This window comes from Mastomys coucha, unplaced genomic scaffold (assembly GCF_008632895.1).
Source record: "Mastomys coucha isolate ucsf_1 unplaced genomic scaffold, UCSF_Mcou_1 pScaffold3, whole genome shotgun sequence".
NCBI lineage: Eukaryota > Metazoa > Chordata > Mammalia > Rodentia > Muridae > Mastomys > Mastomys coucha.
In genome coordinates, this window is record NW_022196909.1 from 41,244,996 (window position 1) to 41,258,676 (window position 13,681).

The 13,681-nt window shown below is 52.1% G+C and overlaps 2 protein-coding genes and 1 long non-coding RNA gene across 4 annotated transcripts in view; 2 read left to right on the forward strand and 1 right to left on the reverse strand.

Annotated features, from left to right (window-relative positions):
• The window catches only part of Ftcd (formimidoyltransferase cyclodeaminase), a 14,101-nt gene extending 11,397 nt beyond the window's left edge, over positions 1 to 2,704 (forward strand). Inside the window, exons 11-14 of the mRNA XM_031347730.1 lie at positions 321 to 364; positions 489 to 627; positions 1,131 to 1,226; positions 2,368 to 2,704. Of these exons, the coding sequence (XP_031203590.1) occupies positions 321 to 364; positions 489 to 627; positions 1,131 to 1,226; positions 2,368 to 2,454 (366 nt within the window). The 3' untranslated portion in view covers positions 2,455 to 2,704. The remainder of the gene's footprint in view (positions 1 to 320; positions 365 to 488; positions 628 to 1,130; positions 1,227 to 2,367) is intronic.
• A 5,324-nt stretch (positions 2,705 to 8,028) lies between these two features.
• Positions 8,029 to 13,681, forward strand: part of LOC116074558 — a 7,612-nt gene continuing 1,959 nt past the window's right edge. Inside the window, exon 1 of the long non-coding RNA XR_004112212.1 lies at positions 8,029 to 8,181. This is a non-coding gene — a long non-coding RNA (uncharacterized LOC116074558). The remainder of the gene's footprint in view (positions 8,182 to 13,681) is intronic.
• Positions 8,780 to 13,681, reverse strand: part of Col6a2 (collagen type VI alpha 2 chain) — a 28,175-nt gene continuing 23,273 nt past the window's right edge. Inside the window, exon 28 of one of the 2 annotated variants that reach the window (XM_031347218.1) lies at positions 8,780 to 9,833. In XM_031347218.1, coding sequence (XP_031203078.1) covers positions 9,235 to 9,833 — 599 coding nt within the window. In that variant the 3' untranslated portion in view covers positions 8,780 to 9,234. Of the gene's footprint in view, positions 9,834 to 12,331; positions 13,001 to 13,681 lie in introns of those variants that run through there. The other variant, XM_031347219.1, reaches the window with a different exon arrangement.

Sequence of the window (13,681 nt, forward strand, 5' to 3'; positions counted from 1 at the left end):
GTCTCCTCCAGGTGGCCACACACCTGTCTCCTCCAGGTGGCCACACACCTGTCTCCTCCAGGTGGCCAGGTGGACTTATGATATCCAGACCTTAGCGCCCAGGCTCACGAGTCACAGACACCCACAGAAACATCATCCCCAAGGAAGGCATCCTTGCCTTTGGCCTGTAGCACATAATGCCACATCAGTGGAAAATGTCCATGCTGGAGGCTGTGGATAAATGCTGCCCCCGCTGTCAGAGCTGCCATTCCAGCATGGCCAGGGGACACAGCCCCTCATGGCTGCTCACCATGTGTGTTTTGGTCTCCCCCCCCCCATAGGACGCAATAAAGCTGCCCAAGAACACGCCTGAAGAGAGGGACAGGTGAGCACACAGCCTTGGCCAGGTATCCCCGCTGGACCCTCTGGGCTGTGGGTCTCAGTGTCTAAGGAACTGGCACAGAATGTATTCTGTCCTCCTAACTCACACATCACTGCCTGGGTTCTAGGCGTGCGTGTGCTCTGCAGGAGGGGCTGAGAGAGGCGGTCGCTGTGCCACTGAAACTGGCTGAGACTGTGTCCCAGCTATGGCCAGCGCTGCAGGAGCTGGCCCACTGTGGGAACCTGTCCTGCTTGTCTGACCTGCAGGTAAGATGGTGCCAGAGAGTCACAGAAGTTCAGGGTGGTGTTCATGGTCTTGTTCAACGTCCAGTTATAGACAGAGCGTCCTTATCCTACATACTGCGGAATACCCGCGGCAGTCTGCAGCGTTTAACCCCGAGGCTCCAGAGAAGTGATCCTCTATCCTGGGGGTGGCCCTAGTTTGCTAGCAGTCAGCTCCCGAGTGCATATTCAGAGGGGTTGACAGCTTTTAGAGCATACTTCACACCTTGACAGCTTCCTTGGGTCTCTTGCAGCTGTATCTTCAAATTAGTAGAGGATTCCCTTTTCAGGTTCAGGGCTCAGGCCGCTATAACCATGGTAGCCTGATCTCTGTGGGTAGGGTCAGGTCTGATGGACTCCTTGCCTGTAGGGCAACCCGTAGGAGGGGTCAGCTCCCTCAGTCTTGACAGGAGGGGAGCGACTTTCAAGAGGAATGGAGGTGGGGAGGGGATGTCCGGAACCAGTCCCTTTCTCTGGTGTCTCTTCAGGTGGCAGCCAAAGCCTTGGAGACAGGTGTGTTTGGTGCGTACTTCAACGTGCTCATCAACCTGAAGGACATGACGGATGATGTATTTAAAGAGAAGGTGGGCAGATGTGACGCCAGGCTCTACCCAGGGACCTTATATGTCTACCGAGGGAAGAATTGACTCTTACTAGTCACCTGAAGGAACAGGCCCTTGCTGTGTATCTATCATCTGTCTGTCTGTCTGTCCGTCCATCCATCTGTCCATCCGTCCATCTGTCCATCCGTCTGCCTGTCCATCCGTCCGTCTGTCCATCCGTCCGCCTGCCCACCCACCCATCCATCCATCCACCCACCCACCCACCCATTTATCTATCTATCTATCTATCTATCTATCTATCTATCTATCCATCCATCCAAGGGTCATAGGAATGAGGTGACCAGGTACCTGCTGGCATACTTTGATATTCTCCTTCCCATGGGTCTAGATTGGCTAGGCGTTGTTAGATAGTACCCCAATGCCCACACCCCATTCTCTGTTCTAATGTAAAACTGAAAGCTTGGCCACTCCAGGTTGGGGACCCCTGAGCACCAACACCTAGGGCCTGGAAAAAGAAATGAACATAACATTCATAACAGCCACATGACAATTTCATCATAGTATTGAGGTAAATTCCATGGAGCATACACATTGCAATTTTAAAGTATACGAAACACAGTAGAGTTTTTGCACATCGGTAATATTATATAGTCACCACTCTTGCAAGTCCCAGGGCATTTCCATTGCTTGGAAGGAAGTCCCTGTCAATCAGCAGACACAACCATTCCCTACCCCATTCTTAAGCATCTTTCTCATGGATATTTCAAAAACGCCTTTTTGAGGGCTCAGTTCTTATATGGGATGCTAGTGATTGGTTATCCTGTGGGTTCAGCCCCTCTCTGATTGACTTCAGACAGTGTGAACCATGTGAGTTCTGTCCCCCTGGGTCTTACGGACACAGCTCTGCCCTCTGCAGTCTGAAGAGAAGCAGAAAAAACAAAACAAAACAAAAACTGGATAGGATTCTGTGGAGGGTCAATGGTTGTGGCTGTCCCCAAGGCTCCTACCTACACTGAGAAATCCAGGAGTAGCTTCCCAAGATGTCCCTCGTCACTGTGGGGTGGCTATGTCATGGGGAGGGGGCAGTGGTAGGCTCTGATTTTTCTGTCAGGAGAAGCAAGCATGGAAGTTGTAGGGTGACATATCCCTCTATGTCTGTCAGACACGCCATCGAATCTCCAGCCTTCTGCAAGAAGCCAAGACCCAGGCTGCACTGGTGCTGGGTAGCCTAGAAACCCGGAAGGAGTGAAGAGTCCGCCCCCAGTGAATGGTCCAACGTCCAGTATTCCTCACCTATCTTAAGTGGTCCAAGTGTTGCTTGGGAAGACGAGTCAGCCATGACATCCACAGGGCCAAGTTGGGACTTTACTCACAGCTGTCTATGCAGGATCAGAAGATGCGACAGGGGTTGTTTGGGGTAGGGTGTGGTAGGGCCTGACTGGTGGTGGTGTCCTGACACCCTCTGTTATCTATGGCTTCTAGTAAATTCTGAACACAAATCTGGCTGGCGTGCTTGAGTTTGGGGGCCATGGTCAAAGGACTGAGACTGCTATTGGGAGCACACCCAGGGAACCCCTTGATCTGTGAGTAACGGATTAGCAGCTCCAGCCCCAGAGTTCCCAGATGTAGGATTTACGGAGGATACACCCCCAACTAGTGTATTCTGAGCACTAGATTTCTTGCTATTGTCTTAGTTAGGATTACCACTGCTGTGGTGAAACACCAGGACCAAAAAGCAAGTTGGGGAGGAAAGGGTTTATTTTGCCTTACACTTCCATATTCATCATTAAAGGAAGTCAGGACAGAAACTCAAACGGGGCAGGAACCCGGAGGCAGGAGCTGATGCAGAGGCCATGGAGGGATGCTGCTTGCTGGCTTGCTCCTCACGGCTTGTTCAGACTGCTTTCTTATAAAATCCAGGACCACCAGCCCAAGGATGGCCCCACCCACAAAGGGTGGTCCTTCCCCCATCAATCACTAATTAAGAAAACGCATTACAGCCAGATTTTTTTTTTTTTTTTTTTTTTTTTTTTTTTTTTTTTTTTTTTTTTTTTTTTTTTTTTTTTTTTTTTTTTTTTTGGTTTTTCGAGCCAGGGTTTCTCTGTATAGCCCTGGCTGTCCTGGAACTCACTTTGTAGACCAGGCTGGCCTCGAACTCAGAGATCCGCCTGCCTCTGCCTCCCAAGTGCTGGGATTAAAGGCATGCACCACCACTGCCCGGCTACAGCCAGATCTTTTATGGAGGCATTTTCTCAATTGAGGTTCCCTCCTTTCAGATGACTCTAGCTTGGGTCAAGTTGACATACAGTTAGCCAGCACAGCCATGTAGCAAGGAACAGAGACTGGAGTGCTTGCTCCCTTCCCAATGGAAGGGTGTCTGGCTCCTGAGGACTGTGAGGGTATTCTCTTCCTTCACCAGACAGTCTATACCTACCTTTCATACCACCTTTAAGGGGGCTCACCCCATCCTCCATCCTCAGATGTCCTGTTCCTCACTTCCCTTCTCTCTAGTCTCTATTACTAGTAAACCATCCCTATGGCGTTCAGATGCCCCAGGCCATGAAAAAACTCTCCCAAATACGGTTGTACTCATTAACACGGGCTATAAAAAGAAAACAGCATGTGGTCCGTTCTTCTTAAGTGAGGCAGGGAGTCTCAATGCCTTTTAAAGACAGATGGGCTATCTGGAAACTTAAGTCATTTGTTTCTGGGAAGGGGACATCATCAACCAGGGGAAGCAACACAAGCAGACATGGCACAGGCGTTGCAGGCAAAGGGGTGGAGTCCTTTAGTGCAGGGAGTTGCTACAAATTAAACTGTACCTAGCAAGATGCTTGGAAGGGTGGGGCCAGTTCTGGTGATGGGTCCTGGCCAATTTGTGTATAAAAGGCTGGGCAGTGGTGGCGCACGCCTTTCATCCCAGCACTTGGGAGGTAGAGGCAGGTGGATTTCTGAGTTCGAGGCCAGCCTGGTCTACAGAGTGAGTTCCAGGACAGCCAGGGCTATGCAGAGTAACCCTGTTTTGAAAAAACAACAACAACAGCAGCAGCAACAACAAAATGCCTACGCTTCTGCTGGAGGCAGGACAAACATGACCACCATGACTCAGTGGATTTGCTCCCTGCTATCCCCACCCCCTGCCATTCTCGCCCCCCCATCCCCGCCCCTCCCCCGCTACCCCCACCCCCCCAAGAGCATTTGCTTAAGCATCTCTTAGGGATCATTCTCTTTATCCTTCACAGCAGCATCTTGGGTCTCAGAGGACGTGTGTGTGTGTGTGTGTGTGTGTGTGTGTGTGTGTGTGTGTGTAAAAGTCTTGAGTCCCTGAACTCACACCTGTAGGTCTAGTTCTAGCTTTGGAAGGGTTAGGCTGAAAAAGGCTGATGCAGGGGGATTGCTCCTTTCTGGAGTTAGGATTCCATGGAACATCAGTGGGGAAGGTCATTGGCTCAGAGCTTTGTGGGGGAACGCCTTTCCTAGTCAGTATGCAGAACCACGCAATGGCTGTGCTAACAGATAGGAGAAGACCACAGAAGCCTTGGGTATATTGCTGTGTCCCATGGGATCTCTCATGGCGGTCTGAGCTGCTAGTCCCAAGTGTGGGTCCCACCCAGGGTTGGGGCTGCCTTGAGAGGAAGCAGACAGATGAGGATTCTGTATTCTTCTCCTGAGATCCAGGGACATGACCCAAGATTTGAGGAGGTTTGGACCTAATCCCAGCCTGGCCCAGGGTTTGCGCTTCACACAAAGGAGCCACACAAAAGAAGATGGGCTTTATCTCGTCTTCAGTCAGAAAAGAGATTCTGATACACCTCCTGGACTTAGGTCCCAACCCTAGCCATATCCCCAATCCTGTAACCCAGAAATGAAGTGCAACCCAGAGAGGCTGCAGGATGGCAGAGAAGGTTGGATTGAAACTCTTCCCTCCAGTATGCCTATCACAGGGGTGTGCAGGCGGGGTAGCTGGGCGTGTTATCATTTTCACGAAGAGACATCCTGCTTAGTTTGTCTACTACCAAGAGTCACCTGGGAAGAGGGAGTCTCAGTTGAGTGACTGCCCAGATCAGATTGGCCTGTGGCTGTATCTGTGAGGAATTGCCTAGATTGTTAATTGATGTGGGAAGAATCTGACCACTGTGGGCGGTGCTAATCCTAGGCCAGTGGTCCCGGGTTGTATAAGAAAGCTGGCTGGGCATGAGCCAGAGGGAGCGAGCCAGGAAGCAGCATTCCTCTATGGCTTCTGCTTCAGTTTCTGTCTGAGCTCCTGTTTCAACTTCCCTGGATGACGGATTGTGACATGTGACATGGAAGGGTACGCCAAGCATGTTCTTTCCTTCCAGAGTTGCTTTTGGTCCCTGTTTTATCAGAGGAAAGGAAACCAACTAGAGCAATGGCTATGATGACCCCCCCCCCCCCCCAAAGCAGGGTCGGAGGTTGGCTGTCCACACTGTGGAGAAGAGAAGTCTAGTATGGTATAGCCAGCATACCTGGGAGCATCTGAAAGTGTTCTTGTGTGTATTTGGGGGGGTAGGGACTGGCTACTTCCTATCTCATTACTATGAAGGTTTCTGAACTCATGACCCAAGCCAGTACCGTAGAGGTCTAAAGGCTAATAAGCAAGGGGACACTGGAAGGACCACAACAACAAAAGTAATGTGGCTTGGTCCTATGTGTGAGGGGTCCTCTTGGAGGGAATATGAGCGATGATGTTGGTGAGGGGAAGGTGGAGGTGGATGCTGATGAGGGAAAATGGTGAGAGGGATTCTGATGAGGGGAATGGATTGGGAGGGGGAACTTATTAAGGGGGCGGTGCTGAGGGAAAGGTGGTGGTTGAAAAGCCATGATTGGCAGATGCTGAGGGGATGAAAGTGAGTTGAGGGAATCTGGGGAGCTACAGCGGCTGCGGGTGCAGGGCCGGCCCTGGCAGTGTGGACGCGGGCCACCAAAGCGGGGCTAGTGGAGCTGCTAAGGGAGCGCTGGGTGCGGGTGGTGGCCGAACTCAGTGGCGAGAGCCTGAGCCTGACGGGCGACGCCGCAGCGGTCGAGCCGGAGCGTTGGCGGCAGCAGCGGCGACTCACAGCCCGGGAGCCCGAACCGCGGCCTGGGGCCGCCTAGCCCTCCCGCGCTGCCCCGGGGTCCCGCGGGGGAAGCGAGTGCCTCGCTTGGATTGACCCTGATTACAGGGATTTAAAGTAGATAGCAGATGGGTTAACTGCTAACTTTTTATGTGGTTCTTCGTAAGGAGATGGGTTTACGGTCAGAGCTTTTCTGCGGCAGGCTGTGTGGCCAGATGGCAGAGGGGGAGTGTCACCCAGTAGCTCTTAACATGTCAGAGTGTTATGGGTGGGATGCTTCTCGGTGTTGACTTCCAAAGCCCCATACTTCAGAGCATGGCCCTCCACGGAAAGATGCTCTTTGCAAATGTCACTCATTGCAAAAGAGATTTTTTTTTTTTTTTTTTTTTTTTTTTTTTTTTTTTTTTTTTTTACTAGAGTAAGGAGAGCCCCAATCCAATAAGATTAGTATCCCTTTAAAAAAGGGCAATTTGGAATAAAGCAGGCAGCAGGGACAGCCGCAATCCCTCAGCGGCTATAGGCTGTGGGGCAGCTGCCTGAGAGGGACACTCAGGTTTCTGCAGGACCACAACAGAGATCCATTTCTTGGGAAGCGTAAGGTATTAGGAAATATGAAGACGTAGCCAAGGACGCTAATAAGAACCATGCGGTTGCAGCCTGTAAACATCTTTTTAAGGCAAGCCTTTCGATGATACCCCAAAGCATTAAGTGTCCAGCGGGTAAAAAGCATGGGGCTTCATGAAAATAAACCAAAAGAAATGGGAAGGGTCCACCCAATGGGCAAAGATCTAAAAAGGGAAGATACAGCCAATGGGTCCCCGACAGGGAGATGTTCACTGCGCATACTGGAACGTAACAGGAAATGGCTGCTGCTAATACCAATGTCCAATGAGTTCAAAGACACCAAGTCCTTGTCTTTAGGTTGGAGCAGGCAGCATTATCAGAGGCCATCAGATGTCGCTGTGGGATGCCTGTGAGCGGGAGGGGGGTGTAGGGGGCAGGGGGGTGTAGGGGTGTTGGGCTGGAGAGTGAGTCACAATGGGCGTTGGAGAGAGGGAGAGGACTGCTTGATGCCAAGATTCCACCAACGCAACTCAGCTTTTGAAGCGGAATTAGCGGCTACTGATTGGAATGGCGAGGCTCCGGACCTCTACTACCAGACACAGTAGTAAAATCAGCCCGGATCCCTGAACCAGTAGTTAGCGCTTGTTACTATAATAAGGGAAGAGTCAGGGGAAGACCCAATGAGTCAACACCAGTTTGCTTGATCCAGCTTCTGGGAAACAGAAGTTCCCAGAGTTGAAAGTGTGTCTCTAGATCTTCGTAAAGATGCTACGAAGTAACACTGTCTTCCCTATCGCTTCGTGTTGGAAACTAAGAGGCTCGGTAAAAACATAGCCATCTTTGAAAAAAAAAAAACTGGAAAGAGGGCAATTTGGACAGATGAATACAGAAAGAACATCTCATGGGGACTACTGTCACGCTGCCACTAAAGACAAGAGATTGCCAGGTCTGAGATGGAGGATAGACCCTCTATGATGCAGGCAGAGGGCCCCAGCCCTACCCACCCCTCACACTTGGACTTCTGGCTTCCATGTCTATGAACCCACGAGCTTCCACCTCCCCCTGCTGACTTCTAGTTCTTCTTTGGTCTTTTCTCCTGTCTTCTTTTGTTTGTTTGTTTTTTGTTGTTTTGTTTTTTGTTTTTATTTTCGAGACAGGGTTTCTCTGTGTAGCCCTGGCTGTCCTGGAACTCACTCTGTAGTCCAGGCTGGCCTCGAACTCAGAAATCCGCCTGCCTCTGCCTCCCAAGTGCTGGGATGAAAGGCGTGTGCCACCACCACCCGGCTTTCTCCTGTCTTCTTGTGCTAGGTTAAAACCCAGGGTCTCGAGAATACCAGGTAAGCCATTCTCTCTGTGCCATACCATAACCCACGACAGTATATTCCAGACACTTGGTCCCCATGCTTAGTCATGGAGGGTTGACACAGCACAGCCCCTGTCCTGGAAAACCCACAGTTCTATGTGTGGCCTCCAGGAGCATACGTGTGGAATACCTGGGACATGAGCAACCCCAGGTAAACCCACACTGAAATAGACTGTCTTTTGATGGTCATTTGCCCCATTCACCTGCAATCCATTATTCATCTATCCTTCCATGAGTGTCTCATTCAAGCCACGAGGTACTCTGAGATCACCCGGCCCTCATCGGAGGCTGAAGAGACAGCTCACAATCACAGGGTGGCAATTTTAGCTGGACATTTACTGGCCAGGGTGGACTCCATATTGAGGCTGTGCTTGAATATTCATTAGGGACAGTGTAGCACCTTTTGTAGTCCCTGTCCCCACGAAGGGTGGCCAACTGGGACTGGGGATCAGGGAATGATGGATTCTGGTAGGCATGTAAAGTGTGATCTTCGTGTAAAAAGGAAACCCAGTGTGGTACCTACCTGCGTTAAGGCCCTATTGGGCACAGGCACTGGGGATCGGGCAGCCACAGGGAGGCTCAAAACCTTTATTGGGCCATTGGGCATGTGACATGGGGCTCTCAGGTCTGATCTCCTGAGACAGGAAATAAAGGGCCGAGAAAGACAGGGCCGTGGGCCGGACTGGTGCAGGCCAACAGACAGCTTTCAGAAGGGACTAGCAGATGCACGAAGAGGAAACGGAAGTGGGAACAGAGGCGGTGGGAAAGAGGCAGCGGGAAGGCTCTGGGGTCCTCCAGTGCTTGAGGGCAAGGTATAGGTGGGATGGAGACGTGGGGAGGAGAAGCCAAGGGAGCTGAAGGTAGGTAAGGGCTTTGGGTTCAGAGTCCTTCTGTCCTGACCTTGGGAGAGAAGGGCTTTCACTTCCTAGAAAGACACAAGTGTACCGTCTAGCTGGGACCAGCAGGGCTAGGGTCCTATTAGCACCACAGACGGGAGAAGGTCAAGAGATGGCCGAGCATGGCAGTGCTAACAGATCCAGCGGATGAACCTGTCAAAGAAGCTGGGCTGGGCCAGACTGTCAAAGTCTTTCTCCCGGAAGATGGCTGCCCTGTCGCCCAGGCTGATCTTGGTAAGCACATCCATGTCCACGTCGCCGCCCACGGCGATGACGGTGGGCACCACGTTCTGCTTGCGCATGGAGTGCACCGATTCCTCCAGGCTGTCGTTGCCGGTGACGCCATCCGTGAGGAAGACGAAGGACAGCTCGGCGTGGCGCCGCGCCCCACCCCGGGCCCCCCGCACCACATTGTTGATGGCGTGTACGATGCCCGTGCCCACGTGAGAAAAGGAATTGAGGTAGGTGGTCCTCTCCAGGGCCTCGTGGATGGTGGTCACATTGTAGGTCAGTGGGAAGGCCACCTGTTGCTGATTCTGGCTGCCGTACTGCAACAGAGCCATGCGGGCGTTGAGCGGGTCATCATCCCTTCGTGCCAGAGTCAGGCGCCGGGACACCTCCTCCACGAAGCGCCGTGCCTTGTAGAAGTTCTGCTCGCCCAGCCGCTCCGAGCCATCCAGCAGGAAGACAATGTCCACAGGCCGTTGTGTGCACTGGGCCACATAGAGCTCTGCAGGGAAGATGTAAGGTGGGGCCCAGGCAGGCAAGGGGTGGCCAGCTTGAAACTCATCCCATCTCTGCACACAACCTGCTCATTGGATCCCAGGTCATGGGGACTTTGGAACTTCACTCACAGTCACCAATGGTGGCCTCAACAGAACAGCTCCTTGGGTGTATGTCTACTGTTCCCCAGGACTTTTTCTTAAATGTCCCCAAACTAGAGGACAAGAGATCTGGCTAGAGGCCAGAAGATTCATGGTCTCAGTCTCTGTCGACCCCCTCTGGGACTCTCAAAAGCCCCACATCCCTCACTCAGCCCATGGTTCAGTTACTCACATAAAGGTCATTCTCTGGTGGGAGGGTCAAGATAAGGCCCCTGGACCTGACTTCCTCTTCCAGGGGCCACTTACTTCTGAGTCACCTGGACTGTCTGAACCACATATCTCCCAGAAAAAGGAAGGACCCATGTGTCCTGGCACTCACTGTAGCCTTGGTATACAGCTATATACCAAATATATAGGATTATATATTTGGTATGACTGAAGCAATCCAGGCAGGTCCATGGTGGATTCAATGTTACCAAGAGGCGCCTTCCCCTTGGTGGGTAGTCACCAGGCCAGACGCACAGCACTATGGGAGCTGAGACCATACTTCACACACACAAGTGCACGCGCGCACGCGCACACACACACACACACACACACACACACACACACACACACACACACGTCAGAGACCACAGGCTAGGGGCTTGCTACCTATTCACCAACTATCCATCTCGGCTCTCCCTGGGGAAGATATGTTCAGCCAACCTACGCCACAGCCCAGGCATTGAGGATCCCAGGGAATCACATTAAGAACAGCCTGACTCCCATCATGTATGAGCAAGAATGCTGAGGCAGGACCCGGCTGCCGGAGTACCTAACCCCCGGCCCCCACCCCATCTGTGCCTCTCCCTCCCTCCCCCTCGACTCCAGTTGTGTGAGAGGGTCCATCCCAGTGCACGCCAGCCCAGCTTACCATTGGACCACAGTAATGCATAGATACAGGTTTCATCTTTTTATAAAACGTTTACAATCGCTCACTACCTCTGAGTCTGAGCCTACAGTCAAGGTAGTGTCCCTAACGGGCCGGGCCTTTCTTACTGAGCTCATTAGCCACATACCTTATTTATTGCCCACCATCCCTGGAATATGCTCAGGATGTCCAGAAAATTTTGGGGATGACTGGATTTCCTAGCTTCTCATAACTGACTGGCCGCCTCCCCCCACAGTTATTATCACAAACCCAGAGGTAGACAGACAGTGCGGGCTGTTGGCTTGAACACTTTCCCTTAACATCAACATCTACAGAGCCTGGAGGAGACCAGGGGACTCTGGTGACTAATACAAGTAGTTGGGACTTTAGGGACTGGGGGGGGGGATTCTGTGCTATATTTCTGTGGGGTTCCCTTCTTCTACCTGTGACCTCATAGCAGGGAGTCTGGCCCCAGCGTCCTCTGGGATGTCACCCTTCCAGGAGGATAAGCCTCATCCTGGGAGAGAGGGGCACAGATGGGGTCAAGGACATCCATCCAACCCAATGAGGCCCCTTGAGCTCAGTCAGAGCATGCCAGGTTCATGAACTTTCCTTGGTGACTTTGCAGGGGGTCCCTAGCTACTCCCCATATTGGGAGAGGGTGCTTTTATGGCTCTTAGTCAGGTGGCTGAGGGTATCAAAAGTCCTGCCTGGCATACGCTCTCCTCATTGATGCCTTCATATACAGAGAGCAGGCTGGGCCCACAGCCTGGTGTTTGAGGCACACTGGGACTTTGACCTGGTGGGCATGGCAGTCGCTGAGACAACTTTTAAGGGCCTTGTTACAGTCCCATGGTTTCTGTGAGCTATGATCACATACCTGACACCAAACATGGGGCCCAGACAGGACCATGACAGGGGGATCTCCCTAAGCATTTAAATAGCACCACCCCCATCTGTGCTCTCAAACACAGGACTGCTCAGCTCGACGGAAGTGGTGTGCTCTGCTGAGAGATGCCCAGAAGTTTACATCTCAAGAACCTGGATATAATCCCCATGGTACAGTCCTTTGCCAGATGTGAGCTTTTGGGGCTTAAGGTGAGCCTTCGATCACTGATGTCCTCGTAAAAAATGAAGAGAGCAAAGCGGGGCGTGGCAATGCACGCCTTTAATCCCAGCACTGGGGGTGTCAGGGCGGGGCAGAAGCAGGAGGATCTCTGTGAGTTCCAGGCCTACAAAGCAAGTTCCAGAACAGCCAAGGCTGTAATACAGAGAGACCTTGTCTCTAAAAACAAAATGCAACATACAAGGAGGAGGAGGAAGAGGAAGAGGAGGAAGAGAAGGAAGAGGAGGAGGAAGAGAAGGAAGAGGAGGAGGAAGAGAAGGAAGAGGAGGAGGAGGAAGAGAATGAAGAGGAGGAGGAGGAGGGAGAGAAGGAAGAAGAGGAGGAAGAAAAGGAATAGGAGAAAGAGGAAAAGGAGGAAGGAAAGGAGGAGGAGAAAGGAAGAGAAGGAGGAGAAAGAGGAGAAGGAGAAAGAAGAGGAAGAGGAGGAAGAGAAGGGACACAGGATACAAAGAAAAGAGTCTATGAGAAGATAGAAGTGATGCTGGAGAGGTGTGTCCACAAAGCCAAGGATGGAAGCTCTACCAGTGGCTGGAGGAAGTAGGAAGGACCCTTCAGAGAGTGTCATATTAAAGACAAGATTCTAGACTTCTGGTCTCGGGAGTTGAGAGGGTTCCTAGGGGACCTAGGGAGGTTCCTGTGTTCCTACAACCTAAGGCCCCAGCTTGTGGTGGCAGCCCTGGGGATCTACAAGAAATGGGGCGTTAGCTCAGGCTATCTGCTCATGGTGAACCTGAGGCTTTAGCAGAGTGCCAGCACGCTCTCTGGGTCCCCTGTGATATCCCTGTGCACCAGTTTAAAGGTGTCAATGAACAGCTGCATCCAGTCCTGCCGCTCGACCCCTGTGGAGAACTTGGCCCTCTCGGCGGTGTAGACCATCACAGCCACCAGTTGGGAGTAGGCGGCTGGGTTCTGTGTGAACTCCGTGGCATTTAGCAACTGCTGAATCAGGGGGATGGTCTTGGGGAAGGTGGGGTCCGGACCCTCTTCCGTGCGAAGGAAGGTGACCGGGGGCTTGTTCCCAGGCCATGATTCATCTGCAAGGGAGTGGCCAGAGAAGACTTTAGGAGGTCCAGTGGGTGTGGCTGGCCTCCAGCCCTCCTTAGGCCTCTGACCATGGACAGTAGTTAGGACCAAAGAGAATAATCCCTGGGAGACAAGTAGGACATGGGGGGGGGGTGGAGGAGGTGGTGGTGCCTAGCCTAGGCAGGAAGCCAGCGGGGCTGAAGAAGCTGATAGCAAGCAATACAGCCAAGGAGACAGCCCAAGTAGCAGCTCTGGGGAATCCACAGAGCTCTAGAGAAACTCAGCTCGAACATTAGTGCCCAAGCCCAACTGAGAGATGTGCACAAATGCTATAAACCTCCCCAGGTCGGTTCTGCATCTCCACATCCCTAGGAAGAGCCAGCTTCAGACAGTGCCCACAGACAAAATCCACAATGCTAACTTTTTGGTCTCAGGGTTATGATCTGCTATTCTAGGACCTGTCCATGAGGGTCTGAGACTGAGTGGTACAGACACCAGTGAAGAGCAAGATCTTCACTCTCTCCCTCCCTCCTTTCTCCTTTTGTGTCGCTCTCCTTTTCTGCTTCTTTCCACTCCTTTGTTTCTCTCTCTCTCCCTCCCCCTCTCTCCCTATCTCCCTCTCTCCCTCCCTCTCTTTCCCCATCTCCTTCTCTCTCTCCCTCCCCCTCTATTTCCCTATCTCCCTCTCCCTC